General features: G+C 69.1%; 1 protein-coding gene across 1 annotated transcript; it reads left to right on the forward strand.

The window, feature by feature from the left end:
- Nucleotides 1-282: 282 nt before the first annotated feature.
- On the forward strand, nucleotides 283-24,301 carry PC (pyruvate carboxylase). Its single transcript, XM_063319209.1, is given in 23 exon segments — nucleotides 283-361; nucleotides 2,190-2,322; nucleotides 3,590-3,774; nucleotides 4,761-4,926; nucleotides 5,825-5,970; nucleotides 6,803-6,920; nucleotides 8,145-8,296; nucleotides 10,239-10,357; nucleotides 11,145-11,307; nucleotides 12,780-12,970; nucleotides 14,037-14,173; nucleotides 15,090-15,179; nucleotides 15,881-16,102; nucleotides 16,857-17,013; nucleotides 17,743-17,983; nucleotides 18,772-19,021; nucleotides 19,802-20,046; nucleotides 20,884-21,063; nucleotides 22,002-22,049; nucleotides 22,051-22,251; nucleotides 22,739-22,879; nucleotides 24,009-24,095; nucleotides 24,097-24,301. Coding segments are annotated over 22 exon segments (3,534 nt in total). The 5' UTR covers nucleotides 283-361; the 3' UTR covers nucleotides 24,259-24,301.
- Nucleotides 24,302-24,325: the final 24 nt, after the last annotated feature.

Consider the following 24,325-nt stretch of genomic DNA (forward strand, 5'->3'; position numbering starts at 1 on the left):
CCCCTCTGCATCATTCCCCCCCCCTCACCCCCCAGCCCTCTATACAGGCTGGGAGCCCCTATAGGACCTGGAGCCCCTACAGGACCTGGGACCCCTATAGACCAACCCCCTATAGACTTAGTCCCCCACCCCCAAGAACCCCAGTATGAACCAGTACTCCCAGTTTGCCGCCGGGCAGCAGCTGGTCCGCGGGGGCGTCCGGGGCCGTATGGGGCCATAGGTGCCCCGGGGGGGGGCCGTATGGGGCCCGTACGGACTTTGCCCCGTCGGGTGAATGATTCACCGGGGCGTGCGAGGGCTCGTGCCGGGGGCGGGCGAGGGCGGGGCGAGCGTGCGAGGGGCGAGCGTGCGAAAGAAGGAGGTAGTCGTGCAACGGGGGGGGTGGGGGGGGGTGTATCTCGTGCGAGGGGGGGGGGTCGTGAGGGCGAGGGGCTCGTGCAAGAGGGGCTCGTGCAAGAGGGGCTCGTGCGAAGGGAGCTGCTTGTGCAAGAGGTGCTCGTGCAAGGGAGGGGGGCTCGTGGGAGAAGGGTCCGTGCGAGGGGAGGGAGGGAGGGGGGGGGTCGTGGGGGCGAGGGGCTCGTGCAAAGGGGGCGCGTGGAAGAGGCGCTTGTGCGCGCGAGAGGGGCTTGTGCAAGAGGCGGTCGCGGAGGAGACGGGGCTCGTGCGAGGGGGGCTCGTGCGAGGGATGCTCGTGCAAGGGGGGGCTCGTGAAGGAGACGCGTTCGTGCGAGGCCGGGGGGGGGGGTCCTCGTGGAAGAAGTACTCGTGCGAGGCGGGGGAGCTCGTGCTACGGGGGCTCGTGCTACGGGAGGGTCGTGAGGGAGAGGGGCTGGTGCGAAGGGAGATGCTCGTGCGAGAGGCGCTGGCGAAGGAGGTGGGCTTGTGCGAGGGGGGGCTCGTGGAAGAAGGACTCGTGCAAAAGGCCGGGGGGGGGGGTGTCGCGCGAGGAGGAGCTCGTGTGGGCGAGGGGCTTGTGCAAGGGGCGCGCGTGCAAGGGAGGTGCTTGTGCAAGAGGGGGTTGTGAAGGAGACGGGCTTGTGCAAGGGGGGGGCGGGGGGGCTCGTGGCGCAGGTGCTTGTGCAAGAGCTGCTCGTGCCGGGGGGGGGGGGGGGGGCTTGCGGGAGGCGTGCTCGTGCGAGGGGGGGGCGCCTCGTGCAAGAGCTGCTCGTGCGAGGGGGGGGGCTGGTGGAAGAAATACTCGTGCGAGAGAGGGGCTCGTGCGAGGGGCCCTCGTGCAAGGAAGGGGGGGGGGTGTTTTGCACGCGCGTGTGCGCGGGACACACGCGTCACCCTCCCTCCCCCTCGTTAACCTGCTAATTAAGGAATTAACGGGGGCGAGGAGGGAAAGCCGGGGGGGGGGGGCGGGGGGGGGGGTTGTGGCGCAGAATCCAGGTGCGGGATTGGGATGGGGATTCTCCAGTGTCTCGTATGGGGTTGTGCAAGGAGGGGGGGGGGGGGGGGATGGGTCCCTTCCTGAGGGTTTGGGGGTCAAAGGTCAGTGGGGGAAAGGTCGTGAGGGGGTGGGGGGGGGGCGGGGGGGTGGGGTGGGGGAGGGGTGGCCCATCGGCCTGGGTCAATTTCTGGGGAAATTGAGGTGGGGGGAGGGGGAGATTCCGCGCTGGCTCCTGTGGGGGCTGGTGTTTGGGTGGGGGTCAAAGGGCACCGGGGCAAAGGTGAGCGGCCCCGGCCGCTGGGTCCCTTCTGGGAAAGGGGGGGGGGGGGGGGGGAAGGAAAGGGGAGGGGGGGGATTCTCCGCTGTCTCGTATAGGGTTGTGCTGGGGGTTTGGGGGGGGCTGCCGGCCGCGGCGCTGACCTCTGACCCCCCCACTCGTGTCTCTGTGTCGTCGTCCCCCCACCGTGTCCCTGCGTCCCCACCGTGTGCCTCTGTATCCCCCCCATGTCCCTGTGTCCCCCCCGTGTCCCTCTGTCCCCCCCCCCGTGTCCCGCCATGTCCCTCTGTCCCTCCCATGTCTCTGTGTCCCCCCCGGTGTCCCTGCATCCCCCCATGCCCCCCCCATGCCCCTGTGTATCCCCCGTGTCCCTGCATCCCCCCCGCCATGTGTCCCCCGTGTCCCTCTGTCCCTCCCTGTGTCCCCCTCCGTGTCCCTCCCTGTGTCCCCCCATGTCCCTCTGTCCCCCCCCGTGTCCCCGTGTGTGTGTGTGTCCCCCTCCCCGGTCCCTGTCCCCAGATGTTGCAGCTGTGCGTCCCCCGCGGGGGGGGCCGGGCCCTCCTGGGGGTGCGGCTGCTGCGGGGTCCCCCCCCCGGGACCACCCGCCCCGTCAGTTACCAGCCCATCCGCAAGGTCCTGGTGGCCAACCGGGGTGAGTGACGGCGCTGGGGACACCCCTGTCACCGGCGGGGGGGGGGCTCCGAGTCCCCTGGGGCCCCCCATCTCCCCTCCATGCCCCCTGGCCCCCCCTTGTGTCCCCTACATCCCCCCCCCGCCGTGTCCCCTGGGTGCCCCCCCATGTCCCATGGATCCCCCTCTGTCCCCTCTGTCCCCCCCTGTGTCCCCTGGAACCCCCCCCGTCCCCTGGGACCCCCTTTGTCCCTCCATTCCCCCCCCACAGTGTCCCCTGGGGGTCCCCTGGGTCCCCCCCCCCTTGTCCCCAGGGTGTCCCCATGTCCCTGTGCCCCCCTCCAGCTGGGATGTCCCTGGGATGTCCCCATCCCCATGTCCCCAGTGGGACGGGGTGTCCCTGGGGTGTCCCCGTGTCCCTGTGTCCCCTCCCAGCCGGGATGTCCCCATCCCCATGTCCTGGGGGTGTCCCCATGTCCGTGTGCCCCCCTCCCATCCAGGATGACCCCATCCCCATGTCCCCAAGTGGGACGGGGTGTCCCCATGTCCCTGTGCCCCCCTCCCAGCCGGGGTGTCCCCGAGGTGTCCCCATCCCCATGTCCCCAGTGGGATGGGGTGTCCCTGTGCCCCCCTCCCAGCCGGGATGTCCCCAAGGTGTCCCCATCCCCGTGTCCCCAGTGGGATGGGGTGTCCCTGGGGTGTCCCCATGTCCCTGTGTCCCCCTCCCAGCCGGGATGTCCCCATCCCCATGTCCTGGGGGTGTCCCCATGTCCGTGTGCCCCCCTCCCATCCAGGATGACCCCATCCCCGTGTCCCCAAGTGGGACGGGGTGTCCCCATGTCCCTGTGCCCCCCTCCCAGCCGGGGTGTCCCCAAGGTGTCCCCATCCCCGTGTCCCTAGTGGGATGGGGTGTCCCTGGGGTGTCCCCATGTCCCTGTGCCCCCCTCCCAGCTGGGATGTCCCCGGGGTGTCCCCATCGCCATGTCCCCAGTGGGATGGGGTGTCCCTGTGTCCCCCTCCCAGCCAGGATGTCCCCAAGGTGTCCCCATCGCCATGTCCCCAGTGGGATGGGGTGTCCCTGTGTCCCCCTCCCAGCCGGGATGTCCCCAAGGTGTCCCCATCCCCATGTCCCCAGTGGGACGGGGTGTCCCTGGGGTGTCCCCATGTCCCTGTGCCCCCCTCCCAGCCGGGATGTCCCCATCCCTGTGTCCCCAAGCAGGACAGGCTGTCGCGGGGGTGTCCCCATGCCCGTATCCCCATGTCCCTGTCCCCCCTGTCCCCCCCCCAAGGTGAGATCGCCATCCGGGTGTTCCGGGCCTGCACGGAGCTGGGGATCCGGACGGTGGCCGTCTACTCGGAGCAGGACACGGGGCAGATGCACCGGCAGAAGGCGGACGAGGCCTATCTGGTGGGGCGGGGGCTGCCCCCCGTCCAGGCCTATCTCCACATCCCCGACATCATCCGCGTGGCGCAGGTACCGCGGGGGGGGTGCCTGGGTCCCCTGCGGGGGACATGATTGGGGACCCTATGGGGGGGCCATCTCGGGGGGGACCATGCCTGGGTCCCCCATGGGGGATGTCTGGGTCCCCTATGGGGGGGACATCTTGGGGGGGACATGCCTGGGTCCCCTGTGGGGGGTGCCTGGGTCCCCTATGGGGGGGGACATGCCTGGGTCCCCTATGGGGGATGTCTGGGTCCCCTATGGGGGGGACATCTTGGGGGGGACATGCCTGGGTCCCCTGTGGGGGGTGCCTGGGTCCCCTATGGGGGGGGACATGCCTGGGTCCCCTATGGGGGATGTCTGGGTCCCCTATGGGGGGGACATCTTGGGGGGGGACATGCCTGGGTCCCCAGTGGGGGATGTCTGGGTCCCCTATGGGGGGGACATCTTGGGGGGGGACATGCCTGGGTCTCCTATGGGGGACATCTGAGGGGGGGGGACATGACTGGGTCTCCTATGGGGGGGATATCTGAGGGGGGGGACATGACTGGGTCCCCTATGGGGGATGTCTGGGTCCCCTATGGGGGGGACATCTGAGGAGGGGGACGCCTGAGGGGGGGGGACATGCCTGGGTCCCCTATGGGGGGGACATCTTGGGGGGGACGTGCCTGGGTCTCCTCTGGGGGATGTCTGGGTCCCCTATGGGGGGGACATCTGGGTGGGGAGGGGGGGGGCATGTCTGGGTCCCCCGGGATAGGGAACACCTGGGTCCCTATGGGGGACGCGACTGGGTCCCCTGGGGGGGGACATCCTGGGGGGGACACACACGCCTGGGTCCCCTCGGGGGGGAACTCCTGGGTCCCTGGAGGTGGGGCCACCCGGATGCCTGGGGAGGGGTCTGGGGGTGCTGGGGATCACGGGGACCCCCCCCCAGATGCCTGGGTCCCTTGTGGCGGGGGGGAAGGGGGGGTTCTGGGGGTCATGGGACACCCCCGACGCCTGGGTTTCCCCCCTCCCAGGAGAACGGGGTGGACGCCATCCACCCGGGATACGGGTTCCTGTCGGAGCGAGCCGACTTCGCCCAGGCCTGCCTGGACGCGGGGGTCCGCTTCGTGGGACCCCCCCCCGACGTCGTCCGCAAGATGGGGGATAAAGTGGAGGCTCGCGCCATCGCCATCGCTGCCGGTGAGGACGGGGGGGGGGGCAGGGGGAGACGGGGTTTGGGGGGGGCTTCTGGGGGGGTTATGGGGCTATTTAGGGGGATAGGGAGGAGTTATGGGGTTATATGGGGGGGCTGGGGGGTTGTAGGGGGGAGTTACGGGGTTATTTGGGGGGGGCGAGGGGGGGTTATGGGGGAGTTATGGGGTCATTTGGGGGGGTTATGGGGGGTATGGTGTTATTGGGGGGGTACAGGAGGCTATGGGGGGGGCTATGGGTTTGTTGGGGGGCTGTGGGGTTATTGGGGGGGTACAGGAGGTTATGGGGGGGGCTATGGGTTTGTTGGGGGGCTGTGGGGTTATTGGGGGGGTACAGGAGGCTATGGGGGGGCAATGGGTTTGTTGGGGGGCTGTGGGGTTATTGGGGGGGCTATGGGTTTGTTGGGGGGCTGTGGGGTTATCGGGGGGGTACAGGAGGTTATGGGGGGGCCGTGGGCTTGTTGGGGGGCTGTGGGGTTATTGGGGGGGTACAGGAGGTTATGGGGGGGCTATGGGTTTGCTGGGGGGCTGTGGGGTTATTGGGGGGTACAGGAGGCTATGGGGGGGGCTATGGGTTTGTTGGGGGGCTGTGGGGTTATCGGGGGGGTACAGGAGGTTATGGGGGGGCCGTGGGCTTGTTGGGGGGCTGTGGGGTTATTGGGGGGGTACAGGATGTTTTGGGGGGGGGGCTCTGAGGTTACTGGGGGGCTCTGGGGGGTGTTGTGGGGGGCTCCAGGTGCCTGGGGAAGGGGGTGGGATTCAGGGGGTTTGGGTGTTCTTGGGGGGGGTCGTCGGGGAGCGGGTTGTTGGGCGGGGATCGGGGTGTCCCCGACGCTGGCACTGACGGGGGGGGGGGGTGGGTGTGTGTTGTCGTCCCCCGTCTCCAGGGGTGCCGGTGGTGCCGGGGACGTCGTCGCCGGTGTCGGGGCTGTCGGAGGCGCAGGACTTCGCCCGCCGCGTCGGGTTCCCCGTCATCTTCAAGGCGGCCCACGGCGGCGGCGGCCGCGGCATGAGGGTGGTCCGGTCCCCAGAGGTACGGGGGACCCCACGGGATCCCCCCCCCCCCCCCCCCACCATGGGAACCCGGTCACCGGGACCCCAATTCCCTGGGACCCCTGCCATGGGGAGCCCCCTGCCATTGGCCCCCCCCCGCCATGGCATCTGGGACCCCCAATTCCCTGGGACCCCCACTCCAGGACCCCCCCGTGCCATGGGACCCAAGTGGCCAGGACCCCCGGGACCCCCAGCCATGGGACCCAGACATCTGGGATCCCCAGTTTCCCGGGACCCCCAGCCATGGGACCCTGCCATCCAGGACCAATGGGACCCCCCCCAGGCATGGGACCCAGGCATCCAGGACCCCCGATTCCCCAGGACCCCCAATTCCCTGGGACCCCCAGCCATGGGACTCCCCTGCCGTGGGACCCGTGTGTCCGGGACCCCCAATTCCCCGGGACCCCCACCCCGGGACACCCCCTGCCGTGGCACCCAGGCAGCCGGGACCCCCAGTTCCCTGGGGACCCCCACCCTCAGACCCCTCCCAGCCATGGGACCCCTCCAACCAGGACCCACAGGACCCTCCCCAGCCATGAGACCCAGGCATCCAGGACCCCCGATTCCCCAGGACCCCCAATTCCCTGGGACCCCCACCCTGGGACGCCCCCCCAGACATGAGACCCAGGCATCTGGGACCCCTAATTCCCCGGGACCCCCACCCCGGGACTCCCCCCAGTCCGGGGACCCAAATGGATGGGAAGGTCCCGGGCATCCCCAAGGGACCCCAGTGGGTGGGGGGGTCCCACACGTCCCGGGGGGGTCCCAGGCGTCCGGCGGGGGGGGACACCCAGGCGTCCCTGCGTGCGCAGGAGCTGGAGGAGAGTTTCTCCCGCGCCACCTCGGAGGCTTTGGCCGCTTTCGGCAACGGGGCCCTTTTCGTGGAGAAATTCATCGAGCGGCCGCGGCACATCGAGGTCCAGATCCTGGGTAGGTCGCAGTGGCGGGGGGGGGAGTTGGGGGGGGGGCTTTGGGGGGAGTCTTTGGGGCTTTAGGGGCAGTCCCTGGGGCTTTAAGGGGTCCCTGGGGGCTTTAGGGGGGGTCCCTGGGGTTTTGGGGAGAGTCCCTGGGCACTTTGGGGGGGTCCCTGGGGGCTTTAGGGGGAGTCCCTGGGGGCTCTGGGGGGTCCCTGGGGCTTTAGGGGATCCCTGGGGCTTTGGGGGGGACACCAGGACTTCGGGGAGAATCCCTGGGGCTTTAAGCGGTCCCTGGGGGCTTTAGGGGGGGTCCCTGGGGTTTTGGGGGGGGTCACCAGGACTTTTGGGAGAGTCCCTGGGGGCTCTGCGGGTGTCCCTGGGGCTTTAGGGGGTCCCTGGGGGCTTCAGGGGGAGTCCCTGGGGGCTCTGGGGGGGGTCCCTGGGGCTTTAGGGGGTCCCTGAGGCTTGGGGGGGCACACCAGGGCTTTGGGGAGAGTCCCTGGGGACTTTGGGGGGGTCCCTGGGGACTTTGGGGGGTCCATGAGGGCTTTAGGGGGAATCCCTGGGGACTCTGGGGGGGTCCCTGGGGCCTTGGGGGCTCCCTGGGGCGTTGTGGGGGACACCAGGACTTCGGGGAGAGTCTCTGAGGACTTTGGGGGGGGTCCCTGGGGGCTTTAGGGGGAGTCCCTGGGGGCTCTGGGGCGGTCTCTGGGGCTTTAGGGGGTCCCTGAGGCTTTGGGGGGGACACCAGGACTCTGGGGGGCTCCCTGGGGCTTTGGGGGGGACACCAGGACTTTGGGGAGAGTCCCTGGGGACTTTGGGGGAACCCCTGGGGGCTTTGGGGGGAGTCCCTGGGGGCTCTGGGGGGGTCCCTGGGGCTTTAGGGGGTCCCTGAGGCTTGGGGGGGGACACACCAGGACTTTGGGGAGAGTCCCCTGGGGACTTCGGGGGAATCCCTAGGGGCTGTGGGGGGGTCCCTGGGGGCTTTAGGGGGAATCCCTGGGGGCTTTGGGGAAGTCCCTGGGGGCCTCGGGGGGGTCCCTGGGGGCCTTGGGGGGTCCCTGGAGGTTTTGGGGGACCCAGGGGTTTGGGAGTCCCCCGTCCTTGTGTCCCTCAACGGGGGGCGTGAGGGCACCCGGACCCCTGGGTCCCTTCTGGAGGTGCCCGGACCCCTGGGTCCCGTCCCCCCCCGGCCCCCGCCGTCATCTCTGACCCCGCCATCCCGCCCCCCCCCCAGGGGACCAGCACGGGAACGTGGTGCACCTCTACGAGCGGGATTGCTCCATCCAGCGCCGGCACCAGAAGGTGGTGGAGATCGCCCCGGCCGCCCGCCTGCACCCCGAGCTCCGCGCCCGCCTGGCCAGCGACGCCGTCCGCCTCGCCCAGCAGGTACCGGCACCCGGCGGGTCCCGGGCTTGGGGGGGGGACGCGACCCGGGAGTTCCGAGGGGGAGCCGGGAGTCTGGGTGGGGGGGACACGCGGGAATGCGGGGAAGGGACGTGCATCCGTCCCTCGGGGGACCCAGGAGTCCGGGGGACACCCAGGAGCTGAGCTGGGGGGGACCCCGGAGTTCGGGGAAGGGACGAGCGTCCGTCTCTCAGGGGACCCGGGAGTTTGGGGACACCCAGGAGTCTCGGGGGGGGGACACCCAGGAGTCCAAGGAAGGGATGCACATCCATCCCTTGGGGCACCCAGGAGTCTCGGGGGGGGGGGGACCAAGGAGTTCAGGGAAGGGGCACACATCCATCTCTTGGGGGGGTCACAGAAGTTTGGGAGCACCCAGGAGTTTGGGGAGGGGGGGGGACGGAACCCAGGAACTTGGGGGGGGGGGGGGACGGACCCAGGAATTGCGGGGGGGACCTAGGAGTTGGGAGAAGGGACCCAGGAACTGGGGGGGGACGACCCAGGAGTTGTGGGGGGGGACCCAGGAGTTGGGAGAAGGGTCCCAGGAATTGGGGGGGGACGACCCAGGAGTTGTGGGGGGGGACCCAGGAGTTGGGAGAAGGGACCCAGGAACTGGGGGGGGGGACGGACCCAGGAATTGCGGGGGGGACCTAGGAGTTGGGAGAAGGGTCCCAGGAACTGGGGGGGGACGACCCAGGAGTTGTAGGGGGGGACCCAGGAGTTGCAGGGGGGGACCCAGGAGTTGTGGGGGGGGACCCAGGAGTTGGGAGAAGGGTCCCAGGAACTGGGGGGGGACGACCCAGGAATTGCGGGGGGGACCCAGGAGTTGGGAGAAGGGACCCAGAAACTGGGGGGGGACGACCCAGGAGTTGTGGGGGGGGACCCAGGAGTTGGGAGAAGGGTCCCAGGAGTTGCAGGGGGGGACCCAGGAGTTGGGAGAAGGGACCCAGGAATTGGGGGGGGACGACCCAGGAGTTGTCGGGGGGGGACCCAGGAGTTGCAGGGGGGGACCCAGGAGTTGTGGGGGGGGACCCAGGAGTTGGGAGAAGGGTCCCAGGAATTGGGGGGGGACCGAGGAGTTGGGGGACGACCCAGGAGTTGGGGGGGGGGACCCAGGAGTTGGGAGAAGGGTCCCAGGAGTTGCAGGGGGGGACCCAGGAGTTGGGAGAAGGGACCCAGGAATTGGGGGGGGACGACCCAGGAGTTGTCGGGGGGGGACCCAGGAGTTGCAGGGGGGGACCCAGGAGTTGTGGGGGGGGACCCAGGAGTTGGGAGAAGGGTCCCAGGAATTGGGGGGGGACCGAGGAGTTGGGGGACGACCCAGGAGTTGGGGGGGGGGACCCAGGAGTTGGGAGAAGGGTCCCAGGAGTTGCAGGGGGGGACCCAGGAGTTGGGGGACGACCCAGGAGTTGTAGGGGGGGGACCCAGGAGTTGGGAGAAGGGACCCAGGAGTTGGGAGAAGGGACCCAGGAGTTGTGGGGGGGGGACCCAGGAGTTGGGAGAAGGGTCCCAGGAATTGGGGGGGGACGACCCAGGAATTGTGGGGGGGACCCAGGAGTTGGGAGAAGGGTCCCAGAAGTTGGGAGAAGGGACCCAGGAATTGCGGGGGGGACCCAGGAGTTGTAGGGGGGGGACCCAGGAGTTGGGAGAAGGGTCCCAGGAACTGGGGGGGGTCCCAGGAGTTGCGGGGGGGACACCCAGGGCTCTGGGGAAGGGATGTGCATCCATCCCCTGGGGGCACCCAGGCGTTGGGGGACGGGGGGGACACCCATGCGTTTGGGGGATCTGGGTGTCTGGGGGACCCAGAAATCCCGGGGCTGGGGGTGGGGACGGGACACCCCCATGCGTCCGGGGGACGCGGGGTCACCCGGTTGCTGACGCCGGGGTTGGGGGGGGCGCGGGGGGGGCGCGTGTGCGTGTGACGCAGGTGGGCTACGAGAACGCGGGGACGGTGGAGTTCCTGGTGGACCAGAGCGGGGATTACTACTTCATCGAGGTCAACTCCCGGCTGCAGGTGGAGCACACGGTCACCGAGGAGATCACCGAGTGAGCGCCGGCATCCCCGGGGGGGGGCGCGGGGGGGGGGTACCCGGCTGCCTGCCTGTCCCCCCCCCCAACCCCGGGCGCCTGGGTCCCCGGGAGGATGGGGAGGGGGGTGCCCGGGTGCCTGGCTCTGTAGGGTCCCTGGGAAGATGAGGGGTGGAGGAAGGGGGGGTGGGCTGTATGTCCGGGGAACCCCCTGCATGCCTGGGTGCCCCCCCCAGATGTCCGGGTGCCCCCCAGGACACCTGGGTCCCCCCCTACATGCCTGGGGTTGAGGGGGCTGCAAGATGGTTCTGGGTCCCTGGAGGGATGCGGGATGCTCTGGATGCCTGGGCCCCCCCCCGGATGCCTGGGTCCCCCCTGGATGCCTGGGTGTCGTCCCCCCCCCAGACACCTGGGCCCCCCCAGGACACCTGGGTCCCCCCCACACGCCTGGGGTTGAGGGGCTGCAAGATGGTTCCGGGTCCCTGGAGGGATGCGGGATGCCCTGGTCCCCCTGGATGCCTGGGCCCCCCTGACCACGGGGGTCCCCCTGGATGCCCGGGTGCCCCCCCCCAGACACCTGGCTCCCCCCCCAGACACCTGGGTCCCCCCCAAACTTCTGGGTCCCCCCCCCAAATACCTGGGTCCCTGGGGTTGGGAGGCTGCAAGGTGGTTCTGGGTCCCTGGAGGGATGCGGGATGCTCTGGTCCCCTGGACCCCTGGGTCCCCCTGACCTCCTGGGTCCCCCCTGGAACCCTGTGTCCCCCCGTGACCCCCCTGGTGACCCCCCCACCCCATCCCCGCGCAGCGTGGACCTGGTCCACGCGCAGCTGCAGGTGGCGGCGGGGCGGTCGCTGCCGGAGCTGGGGCTGCGCCAGGAGAACATCCGTGTGAACGGCTGCGCCATCCAGTGCCGCGTCACCACCGAGGACCCCGCGCGCGGCTTCCAGCCCGACACCGGCCGCATCGAGGTGCCCCCCTTGGGACCCCCACCTTGGCAGCCCCCTTGAGACCCCTCCTTGGGGCCCCCCATGGGACCCCCCAGGGACCCCCGCCTTGGGACCCTCCATGGGACCCACCCCTTGGGACCCCCTGGGGGACCCTCCATGGGTCCCACCCCATGTGACCACCTTGGGACCCCCCCCTTGGGACCCCTCCTTGGGACCCTCCATGGGACCACCCCTATGGAACCTCCCTATGGGACCCCCCCTTGGAACCCCATCTTGGGACCCTCCATGGGACCCACCCCTTGGGACCCCCCAGGGACCCTCCATGGGTCCCACCCTATGGGACCACCTTGGGACACCCCCCCCTTGGGACCCCCCTTGGGTCCCACCCCTTGGGACCCCCCAGGGACCCCTCCTTGAGACCCACCCCGTGGGTCCCACCCCATGGGGCCCCCCATGGCAACACCACCTTGGGAACCTCCATAGGACCACCCCTATGGGACACCCCCCCCCCCCTCGGAATTCTCCCTTGGAACCTTCCCTTGGGACCCCCCCATGGGACCAACCCCAGGGGTCCCACCCCATGGAACCACCTATATGGACCCTACAGGGCCCATGGGCGCCTATAGAGCTCTCTGTAGGGTGCCGGGGTGCCTATATGAGGCTGTGTAGGGGCTCTGTGGGGTGGGTGGGTTCCCGAAAGAGGCTCTATAGGGGTCCAAGGACCCTATAGTGCCTGTGGGTGCCTATAGAGCTGTCTATAGGGTGCGGGGGTGCCTAGATGAGGCACTATCAGGGCTCTGTGGCACCCTATAGGGTCCATAGGTGCCTGTGGGAAGCTCTACAGGGGCTCTGCGGGGCAGAGGGGTGCCCATGGGAGGCTCTATAGGGGCTCCAAGGACCCTATAGTGCCCGTGGGCACCTATAGAGCTCTCTATAGGGTTCTGGGGTGCCTATATGAGGCTCTATCGGGGCTCTGTGGCACCCTATAGGGTCCATAGGTGCCTGTGGGAAGCTCTGCAGGGGCTCTGTGGGGTAGGTGTGTGCCCAGAGCAGGCGCTGTGGGTGGGTGGGTGCCTGTGAGGGGCTTTATAGGGGCTTCAAGGACCCTATAGGGCCCGGGGGTACCTATAGAGCTCTCTATAGGGTTCCGGGGTGCCTATATGAGGCTCTATAGGGGCGCTGGGGGGAGGGTGGGTGCCTATAGGAGGCTCTGGGGGTGCCATACGAGGCTCTGTGGGTGCATGGGTGCCCATGGGAGGCTCTATAGGGGCTCCAAGGACCCTATAGTGCCCAGGGACACCTATAGAGCTCTCTATAGGGTTCCGGGGTGCCTATATGAGGCTCTATAGGGGCTCTGGGCAGGGGGTGGGTGCCCACGGGAGGCTCTGTGGGTGGGTGGGTGCCCATGGGAGGCTCTATAGGGGCTCCAAGGACCCTATGAGTGCCCCGGGGGTGCCTATAGAGCTGTCTATAGGGTGCGGGGGTGCCGGCAGGTGTTCCGCAGCGGCGAGGGGATGGGGATCCGGCTGGACGGGGCCTCGGCGTTCCAGGGGGCCCTGATCTCCCCCCACTACGACTCGCTGCTGGTGAAGGTGGTGGCCCACGGCCCCGACCAGCCGGCGGCCGCCGCCAAGATGAGCCGGGCCCTGGCCGAGTTCCGCATCCGGGGGGTCAAGGTGGGGCTGGGGGCGGATGGGAGGGACCCTGGGGTGATACTGGGGGGGCTTAGGGGCTCTAAGGGGTCTTGGGGGGGGCTGGGATCTTGGGGGGCCCTGGGGGGATATTGGGGGACCCTGGGGGCTCTAAGGGGTCCCTGGGGGTGCTGGGAGGGGTCGGGGGGGATACTAGGGGGGGCTTGGGGACCCTAAGGGGTCTTTGAGGGGGCTGGGAGGGGTCTTGGGGGTCCCTGGGGTGATACTGGGGGGGCTTGGGGACCCTAAGGGGTCTTTGAGGGGGCTGGAGGGGTCTTGGGGGTCTCTGGGGGGATACTGGGGGGCCCTGGGGGCTCTAAGGGTCCCTGGGGTGCTGGGAGGGGTCTGGGGCATCCCGAGGGGATACTGCGGGGGCCTGGAGGCACTGAGAGGGGTCTTTGGGGGGGCTGGGAGGATATTAGGGGACCCGGGGGGTATTGTGGGGATGCTGGAGGGATTGGGCAATGCGTTGGGGGGGGGGGGGGAGCATTGGGGGGGCCCTCGTGCGATGCACGAGGGGCTGGGGACGCACGGGGGCTTGGGGGGGCCCCTCGTGCGACGCACAAGGGGATGGGGATGCACGAGGGACTGGGCAACGCACCGGGGGAGGCACTGGGGGGGCCCTCGTGCGACGCGCGAGGGTGTTGGGGGGGGGCTCTTGTGCGATGCACGAGGGGGTGGGGATGCACCAGGAGGTTTGGCGGGGGGGGGGGGGGCTTGTGTGATGCACGATGGGGGGGGGAGGCACCAGGGGGTGTTGGGGGGGGCCCCTAGTGCAATGTGCAGTGGGGTGGGGGGCGTGGAGGAGCTCTTGTGCAACACTGAGGGTCCCTCGTGCAACGCACGTCTGGGGGTCGGGGGCTCTAAGGGGTCTCTGACGGGGCTGGGGGGGCTCTAAGGCGCTGGTGCGTCGCACGAGAAGGGCCGGGGAGGCGGGGGGGGGTGGGGGGTGGGGGGGGGATATGATGCCTGACACACGCGCACACCCCCCCCCCCCCCGGGCTCCCCAATCCCTCGTGCGTCGCACGCTGACGGACGCCCCTCTCCCGCAGACGAACATCCCTTCCTGCAGAACGTCCTGGCCCACCCCCAGTTTTTGGGGGGCGCCGCCGACACCCAGTTCATCGACGAAAACCCCGAGCTCTTCCACCTGCGCCCCGGCCAGAACCGGGCCCAGAAGCTGCTTCACTACCTGGGTAACGGGGGGGGGGGGTCCCCAAGGGATACTGGGGGGCTCTGGGGGCGCTGGGAGGGGTCTTGGGGGGTCCCTGGGGGGCTCTAAGGGGTCTTTGAGGGGGCTGGGAGGGTCTTAGGGGTCCCTGGGGGCTCTAAGGGGTCCCTGGGGGTGCTGGGAGGGGTCGGGGGGGATACTAGGGGGGCTTGGGGACCCTGAGGGGTCTTTGAGGGGCTGGGAGGGGTCTTGGGGGTCCCTGGGGGGATACTGGGGGGGCTTGGGGGCCCTGAGGGGTCTTTGAGGGGGCTGGGAGGGGGCTTGGGGGTCTCTGGGGGGATATTGGGGGGCCCTGGGGGCTCTAAGGGGGTCCCTGGGGTGCTGGGAGGGGGTGGGGGGGATACTAGGGGGGGCTTGGGGACGCTGAGGGGTCTTTGAGGGGGTTGGGAGGGGTCTTGGGGGTCCCTGGGGGATACTGGGGGGGCTTGGGGGCCCTAAGGGGTCCCTGCGGGGATATTGGGGGCTCTGGGGCTCTAAGGGGTATTTGGGGGGGCTGGGGGGGGTCCCAAGGGCATAATGGGGGTCCCTGGGGTCTCTAAGGGGTCCCTGGGGGGGCTGGGGGGGGGTCTGGGTGGTCCTGGAGGGGTGCTGGGGGCTCTAAGGGGCTTGGGGGGGGGGCTGGGGTGATATTTGGGGTCCCTGGGGGCTCTAAGGGGTCCCTGGGGGGGTCTTGGGGACTCTGTGGGGTGTCTGGGGGGCCGCCGGGGGCTTTAAGGGGTCCTGGGGTTGGGGGGACCTGGGAGGGGTCCGGGGGGGCTCTGAGGCCCTGGGGGGGCTCCGGTGGGTTTTGGAGGGGGGGGGGGGGGGGTTGTGTGTCCTGGCCCCCCCCCCCCACTTGACCACGTGTCACGTGTGCGTGCGTGTGTGTCCCCCCCCCCCAGGTCACGTGATGGTGAACGGCCCCAGCACCCCCCTCCCCGTCAAGGCCAAGGCGGCGCTGGTGGAGCCCAACCCCCCCCCGGTGCCCATGGGTGAGCGGGGGGGGGGGGGGCTGGCGTGTCCGTGGCGTGTCGTAGCGTGTGCCTGGCGTGTTCATGGCGTGCCATAGCGTGTGTGGGGCAGACTGTGGTGGGTGTGCTTGGCGTGTGCATTGGCGTGCTGTAGCGTGTGCATGGCACATGCCCATGGCGTGCCGCTGCGTGTGCGTGGCGTGCCGTAGCGTGTGCGTGGCGCACCGTGGCGCGTGCACGTCATGTGTGCTTGGCATGTGCATGGCGTGCCGTAGTGTGTGTGTGGCATATTGTGGCACGTGCACGGTGCGTGTGCTACCCATGTGCATGGCGTGCCGTAGCGTGTCCGTGGTATGTATCCATGGCGTGCCACTGCGTGTGCGTGGCGTGTTCGCGGCGTGCTGTAGCGTGTCCGTGGTATGTATCCATGGCGTGCCACTGCGTGTGCGTGGCGTGTTCGTGGCGTGCTGTAGCGTGTCCGTGGTATGTATCCATGGCGTGCCACTGCGTGTGCGTGGCGTGCCGTAGCGTGTCCGTGGCATGTATCCATGGCGTGCCACTGCGTGTGCGTGGCGTGTTCGCGGCGTGCCGCAGTGCGTGCGTGGCACACCCTGGCGCGTGCACGTCGTGCGCGCTCGGCATGCGCGCGGCCCACCTTGGCGTGCGCCGTGCGTGCGCCGGGACCCCCCGCTGACCCCTCCCTCCCCCCCATGTCGGCGCAGGGGACCCCCCGGCGGGGCTGCGGGCGGTGCTGGCGCGGGAGGGCCCGGGGGGCTTCGCCCGGGCGGTGCGGGGGCACCGGGGGCTGCTGCTGACCGACACCACCTTCCGCGACGCCCACCAATCCCTGCTGGCCACCCGCGTCCGCACCCGCGACCTCGCCCGCGTCGCCCCCTTCGTCGCCCACAACCTCAGCCCCCTCTGCAGCATGGAGACCTGGGGAGGTCAGCGGGGGCGGGGCCACGGGGGGCGGGGCCTGGAGGGGCGGGGCTTGGAGAAGGGGTGGGGGGGTGGGGCCCGGAGGAGTGGGGTCTCGGGGGGGCGGGGCTTGGATATGTGGAGGGGCGGGGTTTCAGGGTTGGGTCTGGGGGGGCGGAGCTTGGACGGGTGGGGTCTCGGGGGGTCTTGGATGATTGGAGGGGTGGGGTTTGGGGTGGGGGGCTTGGGGGCGGGGCTTGGCTGACTGGAGGGGCGGGGTCTCATGGGAGGGGGTGGGGCCTCGTGTGGGCGGGGCCTGGGGGTGGGGGCATGGAGGGGCGGGGCTTGGATGACTGGAGGGGCGGGGTCTCATGGGAGGGGGCGGGGCCTCGTGTGGGCGGGGCCTGGAGACGTGGGGCCGGGAGGGGGCGGGGCCTGGGGGGGGGTTGGGGCACGGGGGGCGGGGCTTCGGGGGGGGCTGAGCCTCATGTGGGTGGGGCTTCATTGAGGGGGTGTGGCCACACGGGGCGCGGTCTCCGGGACAGGGCATCAATGGGGCGCCACGAGGGGGCGGGGCTTCGTTGGGTGGGCGGGGTTTATGTCGGTGGGCGGGGCTTTGCGGAGTGGGCGGGGCTTCACTTGGGCGGGGCTTGCCTGGGGAGCCCCAAGGGAGGTGGGGCGGGGAGGGCTCGCGCGAGGGGGCGGGGCTCGCGCAAGGAGGGGCGTGGCTTGCACGGGGAGGGGCGGGGCTTGCACGCGAGGACGGGGCGTGTCCGGCAGGCGCCACCTTCGACGTGGCCATGCGGTTCCTGCACGAGTGCCCCTGGGAGCGGCTGCGGGAGCTGCGGCGCCTGGTCCCCAACATCCCCTTCCAGATGCTGCTGCGCGGCGCCAACGCCGTCGGCTACACCAACTACCCCGACAACGTCATCTACCGGTCGGCCGGGGGCGCGGGGGGACCCGGGGGGACGTGGAGGGACGTGGGGACACTGGGGGGACATGGACATGGGGGGACATGGGGACGCTGGGGGGACATGGAGGGACATGGGGACACTGGGGGACATAGGGACATGGGGGGACAAGGGGAAACGTAGAGGGATGGGGGGGCATGGGGGGACATGGGGACATTGGGGGGACATGGAGGGATATGGGGACACTGTGGGGGCGTGGGGACATGGGGGGACATGGGGAGATGTGGAGGGATGGGGGGACATGGGGACACGGAGGGACACAGGGATGCCACAGGGGTGGGGAGACATGGAGGGATGGGGAGATGTGGAGGGATGGGGGGGCATGGGGGGACATGGGGACACTGGGGGGACATGGGGACATGGACATGGAGGGACGTGGGGACACTGGGGGGCATTGGGACATGGGGAGACGTGGTGGGATGGGGGAGCAGGGGACATCAGGGACATGGGGGGACACGGAAGGATGAGGGGACGTGAAGGACGTGGGGAGACGCGGTGGGATGAAGGGACAGGGGACATCAAGGACACGGCAGAACGTGGAGGGACGCGGTGGGGTGAGGGCTCACGAGGCCATGGGAGACCAGGGAGGGACGAAGGGACGCCAGAGCGCGGCGGGTCATGAAGGGTTGAGGGGACACGAGGGGACACGGGGACCCCCAGGCGCCCCCTAAACCGACCCCCCCCCCCTTCCCCAGCTTCTGCGAGGTGGCGGTGGCCAACGGGATGGACATTTTCCGAGTCTTTGACGCCCTCAACTACCTGCCCAACCTGGTGCTGGGGGTGGAGGCCGCGGGGCGGGCGGGGGCGGTGGTGGAGGCCGCCCTGTCCTACACCGGGGACGTGGCCGACCCCTCCCGCACCAAGTACAGCCTCGACTACTACCTGGGCTTGGCCCGCGAGCTGGTGGCCGCCGGCACCCACATCCTCTGCATCAAGGTTTGGGGCGGGGGGGGGATGTGGAATTGGGGGTCTTGGGGGGGGCGGGAGGGGGGATGAGGGGTTGGGAGGGGGGTTTGGGGGGATCGGAGGGTGGTGGGAGGGGGGATTTGGGGGTCCTGAGGGGCTGGGATGTGGGATTTGGGTGCCTGGGGGGGTTGGGAGGGGGAGTTGGGGAATGGGAGGGGGGTTTGGGGGGGTCGGGAGAGGGTATGAGGGGTTGGGAGGGGGGATTTGGGGGTCCTGGGGGGGTTGGGAGGGGGGTTGGGAGGGGGGTTTGGGAGGTCAGGAGGGGCTGGAAGGGGGTTTGGGGAGGTCGGGAGGGGGGATGAGGGGCTGGGAGGGAGGTTTGGGGGGTCGAGAGGGGGAGGGAGGGGGGATGAGGGGTTGCGAGGGGGGTTTGGGGGGTCGGGAGGGGACGGGAGGGGGAATGCGGGGCTGGGAGGGGGGATTTTGGGGGGGTTGGGGGGTTGGGAGGGGGGTTTGGGGGTCCTGGGGCACTGGGAGGGGGGATTGGAGGGATGAGAGGGGGGGATTCGGGGGTCTTGGGGGGCTGGGAGGGGGAATTTGGGGGGTGGAAGGGCCTTTGGGGGGCTGGGAGGGGGGATTTGGGTGTCGGGGGGGGGCGGATTTGGGGATCCTGGGGGGCTGGGGAGTGGCTTTGGGGGTCCCTTACTCCCTCAAGACACAGTGGGGCAGCTCTTGGGGGGGATGGAGACGTTCTGGGAGGCGGGGGGTCCCCGTGACCCCCATGACCTCCCCCCATGACCCCCGTGTCCCCCCCCCAGGACATGGCGGGGCTGCTGACGCCGCCGGCCGCCCGGTTGCTGGTGGGGGCCCTGCGGGAGCAGTTCCCCGAGGTGCCGCTGCACATCCACACCCACGACACCGCCGGGGCCGGCGTGGCCTCCATGCTGGCGGCCGCCAATGCCGGCGCCGACGTGGTGGACGTGGCCGTGGACGCCATGTCCGGCATGACCTCCCAACCCAGCATGGGCGCCTTGGTGGCCTGCGCCCGCGGGACCCCCCTCGACACAGGTATGGACACCCCCTCGGAGGGGCCACCGGGGTCTTGGAGACGGTGACGTGGTCATGGAGGTGGCAACATGGTCAGGGAGGTGACAACATGGTCAGAGAGGTGGTGACGTAGTTATGGAAGTTCCACCACGGTCTTGGCAATGGCCGTGTGGTCATGGAGGTGGTGACGTGGGTATGGAGATGCCACCACGGTCAGGGAGATGCCACCACGGTCACGGAGGTGGCAACGTGATCATAGAGGTGCCAGCATAGTCAGGGAGGTGGTGATGTGGTCATGGAGGTGCCACCATGGTCTTGGCAATGGCAACGTGGTTATGGAGGTGGCAACATGGTCAGGGAGGTGGCAACGTGGTCTTGCCATTGTCAACACAGTCAGGAGGTGGCAACATGGTCATTGGGGTTGTCACCATGGTCTTGGTAATGCCAATGCGATCATGGAGGTGTCAGTGTGGGTCATGAAGGTGCTGCCAGGGTCTTGGCCACGGCATCATGGTCATGCTAATGGCACTGTGGTCATGGCAATGGCACGATGACCGTGGTCATGAAGGCGCCACCACTGTGGTGCCACCATGGCCATACTGATGGGCCTGTGGCCGCGGTAATGCCAGCGTGGTCACAACAATGGTACCATGGCCATGGTGGTGCCACCTCAGTCACGACATCATGCCCAGTCCATGGTGGCCCTCAACCACGGTGGCCTCCAACCCATGGCCCCCCCTCACCGTGGTGTCCCCACGGGCTCCCCATCCGTGGGTGACCCCCACCCATGCCACCCCGCAGGCATCGCGCTGGAGCGGGTGTTTGAGTACAGCGAGTACTGGGAGGCGGCGCGGGCGCTCTACGCCGCCTTCGACTGCACGGCCACCATGAAGTCGGGCAACGCGGACGTCTACGAGAACGAGATCCCGGGGGGACAATACACCAACCTCCACTTCCAGGCCCACGCCATGGGGCTGGGCCACAAGTTCAAGGAGGTCAAGAAAGCCTACACCGAGGCCAACAAGATCCTCGGGGACCTCATTAAGGTGGGGCTGGGAAGGGGTTGGGGGTGGTCTTCATGGGGTGCTCTCTATGGGGGAGGTGATCTCCACGGAATGGTGTCGATGGAGATGGTCTCTATGGAATAGGTGGTGTCCGTGGGGTGGGTGGTGTCCATAGGATGGGTGGTCTCCGTGGGGTGGGTGGTCTCCATGGAGTAGGATCGTCTTCATGGGGTGAGACGGTCTCCATGGGGTGATCTCTGTGAGGTGGGTGGTGTTCCATGGGGTGGGGAGTCTCTGTGGGATAGATGGTCTCCATGGGATGGGTGGTCTCCGTGGAAAAGGCGGTCTCCATGGGGTGGGATGATCTCTGCGGGGCAGTCTTTGTGGGGTGGGTGGTGTCCATGGGGTGAGTAGTCTCTGCGGGATGGGAGGTGTCTATAGCGTGATGTCCCGTGGGGTGGGTGGTCTCCATGGGGTGGGTGGTCTCCATAGGGTGATCTCCATGGGGTGGGTGGTCTCCATAGGGTGGTCTCCATGGGATGGGTGGTCTCTGTAGGATAGTATCCATGGGGTAGGTGGTGTCTATGGAGTAGGACAGTTTCTGTGGGGTGGGATCGTCCCATTGGGTGATCTCTCTGGGGTGGGTGGTGTCCATGGGGCGGGTGGTCTCCGTAGGGTGGTCTCCATGAGGTAGATGGTCTCCATGAGGTGGTGCCCATGGGGTGGGTGGTGCCCGTGGGTTGGGTGCTCCATGGGTTGGGTGCTCCCCATCCCCAGGAAGGATCCCTGTGGGAGCAGCATAGTGGGGTGACACCTCGGGGCGACCCCGCGAGGTGACATATCCCTCCCTCTCCCCCGGGGTGACGTTGCCGGGCGCAGGTGACACCGTCCTCGAAGGTGGTGGGGGACCTGGCGCAGTTCATGGTGCAGAACGGGCTGTCGCGGGAGGAGGTGGAGGCGCGGGCGGACGAGCTCTCCTTCCCCCTCTCCGTCGTGGAGTTCCTCCAGGGCCACATCGGAATCCCCCCGGGGGGCTTCCCCGAGCCCTTCCGCTCCAGGGTGAGTACTGGGAGACGCTGGGAGGGGACTGGGAGGCACTGGGAAAGGACTGGGAGGAGATGGAAGAGGCTGGGAGGAGACTAGGGAGCCCTGGAAGGGACTGGGAGGAGATGGGAGGGCACTGGGAGGCACTGGGAAGGGACTGGGAGGAGATGGAAGAGGCTGGGAGGAGACTGGGAGGCACTGGGAAGGGACTGGGAGGAGATGGAAGAGGCTGGGAGGAGACTGGGAGGCACTGGGAAGGGACTGGGAGGAGATGGAAGAGGCTGGGAGGAGACTAGGGAGCCCTGGAAGGGACTGGGAGGAGATGGGAGGGCACTGGGAGGCACTGGGAAGGGACTGGGAGGACATGGAAGAGGCTGGGAGGAGACTGGGAGGCACTGGAGGGGACTGGGAGGCTGGGAGGGCACTGGGAGGCACTGGAAAGGGACTGGGAGGCACTGGGAGGAGTCTTCGGGTCCCTGTGCCGGTTGCCATGGCACCCTACCCTAGCAACGGGTCCCAGGGATGGTTGCCATGACACCCGACCCTAGCAACAGGTCCCACTACCAGTTGCCATGGCACCCATCCCTAGCAACGGATCCCCACAGCATCAGTCCCTGGCAACGAGTCCCTATGTCTGGTTGCCATGGCACCCTACCCTAGCAACGGGTCCCAGTGATGGTTGCCATGGCACCCGACCCTAGCAACAGGTCCCAATGATGGTTGCCATGGCACCCATCCCTAGCAACGGGTCCCCACAGCATCAGTCCCTGGCAACGAGTCCCTATGTCTGGTTGCCATGGCACCCGTCCCTAGCAACGGGTCCCCACAGCACCTGTCCCTAGCAACGAGCCCAGGGCAGGATGCTGCGGTCCCTCCCGCCCCCTCCATCACCCGTTACCATGGCACCCAGCCCCCCCGTTGCCATGCCGACGCCCTCCATCTGCCCCCCACAGGTACTGAAGGACCTGCCCCGTGTCGAGGGGCGGCCAGGGGCTTCGCTGCCCCCCACTGGACTTCGAGGCGCTGGGGCAGGAGCTGGGGGCGCGGCATGGGGCCCCCACCACCCCCGAGGACCTGCTCTCGGCCGCCCTCTACCCCAAAGTCTACGACGATTTCCGCACCTTCACTTCCACCTTCGGCCCCGTCTCCTGCCTGGGCACCCGCCTCTTCCTCGAGGGGCCCACCATCGCCGAGGAGTTTGAGGTGGGGCAGGCTTGGGAGGCTGGGGGGCGACTGGGAGGGGACTGGGAAGAACTGGGAGAGGGCTGGGGGGCGCTGGGAGGCACTGGGAGGAGACTGGAGGGGACTGAGAGGCGCTGGAAGAAGACTACAGGGCACTGGGAGGAGACTGGAGGGGACTGGGAGGCACTGGTAGGGGACTGGGGGGCACTGAGAGGGGACTGGAGGGGACTGGGAGGGGACCGGGGGGCACTGAGGGGGGACTGGAGGGGACTGGGAGGGGACTGGAAGGCACTGGGAGGCACTGGAAGGAGACTGGAGGGGACTGGGAGGGGACTGGGGACACCGAGAGGGGACTGGAGGGGACTGGAAGGCACTGGGAGGCACTGGAAGGAGACTGGAGGGGACTGGGAGGGGACTGGGGGGCACTGGAAGGAGACTGGAGGGGACTGGGAGGCACTGGGAGGGGACTGGAGGGGGACCCCTCGCGCACCCCCCCTCGCCCGCGCAGGTGGAGCTGGAGCGGGGGAAGACGCTGCACATCAAGGCGCTGGCGCTGGGGGACCTGAACGCCGCGGGGCAGCGGGAGGTTTTCTTCGAGCTCAACGGGCAGCTGCGCTCCATCCTCGTGCGGGACACCCAGGCCATGAAGGTGGGGGGCCGGGGGGCGGGGGGAGGTTTGGGGGGGTCTCAGGGGTGTTTGGGGGGGGTCTGAGGGGGGCTGGGGGGATGATGGGGGGAGGTTTTCTCCGCACTCAATGGGCAGCTGCGCTCCATCCCCATGTGAGACACTCAGGGCATGGAGGGGGGGGTCTGGAGGGGGGCTTGGGGGCATCTTGGGGGGTCCTAGGGGGGTCCTGGGGGGGTCTGGGGGGGTCTCAGGGGTGTTTGGGGGGGGTCTGAGGGGGGCTGGGGGGATGATGGGGGGAGGTTTTCTCCGCACTCAATGGGCAGCTGCGCTCCATCCCCATGTGAGACACTCAGGGCATGGAGGGGGGGGTCTGGGGGGGGGCTTGGGGGGGTCTGGGGGGGTTCAGGGGGGTCTGGGGGTAGGTCTCGGGGTTGTCTGGGGGGGTTTGGGGGGGCTGATGGGGGGAGATTTACTTGGAACTCAACGGGCAACGGCGCTCCATCCTCACGGGGGACACCCAGGCCATGAAAGTGGGGGGGCCGGGGGGGTGATGGGGGGTCTGGGGGGGGGTCTGAAGGGGGGCTGGAGGGATGATGGGGGGAGATTTTGTTGGCGCTCCATCCTCCTGTGGGGAATGGGGGGGGGTGAGGAAAACTGGGGGGGCTGGGGAGGCTTGGGGGGGCATTTGGAGGTTCCAGGGGCATCTGAGGGGGGGTCTTTGGTGATCTCGGGGGGACACGTGAAGGTTCTGGGGGACACGGGGGGGGGGGGGGGGGTCCAAGGACCATGGGGGGGTGTCCTGGGGTACACGAGGGGATCTTGGGGGGCACGGGGGGGCATTTAAGGGACGTCGGGGGGGAGTCTCAGAGACCAGAGGGGGGGTCTTGGGGGACACGGGGGGGTCCCGGGGACCCATGGGGGGTGTCCTGGGGTACACGAGGGGATCTTGGGGGACACGGGGGGGGGGGGTTAAGGGACATGGGGGAGTCCCAGGGACCATAGAGGGGGGTCTTGGGGGACACAGGGGGGGTCGTTGGGGACACGGGTGGTTCTGGGGGGGCTCTGGGGGACACAAGGGGGTCTGGGGGGGACACAAAACCCCCCCTGATCCCCCCCCCTTTTTTCCTTTCTCTCTCTCCCCCCCCCCCAGGAGATGCACGTGCACCCCAAGGCGGAGCGGGGGGCCAAGGGGCAGGTGGGGGCCCCCATGCCGGGGGAGGTGGTGGAGGTGCGGGTGGAGGCGGGGGGCGACGGTGGCCAAGGGCGACCCCCTCTGCGTCCTGAGCGCCATGAAGATGGAGACGGTGGTGACAGCCCCCCTGGCGGGGACCGTCGCCCGCCTCCACGTCCGCCCCGGCATGAGCCTGGAGGGGGACGACCTCATCGTCGAAATCGAGTAGAAGGAGGTGGGGGGGCGGGGGGGGGGGGGCGGAGAGAAGAGGACCAACACCCCCCACATCCCCCCCC

The sequence above is a fragment of the Chroicocephalus ridibundus genome, chromosome 31 (assembly GCF_963924245.1).
Source record: "Chroicocephalus ridibundus chromosome 31, bChrRid1.1, whole genome shotgun sequence".
Taxonomy (NCBI): domain Eukaryota; kingdom Metazoa; phylum Chordata; class Aves; order Charadriiformes; family Laridae; genus Chroicocephalus; species Chroicocephalus ridibundus.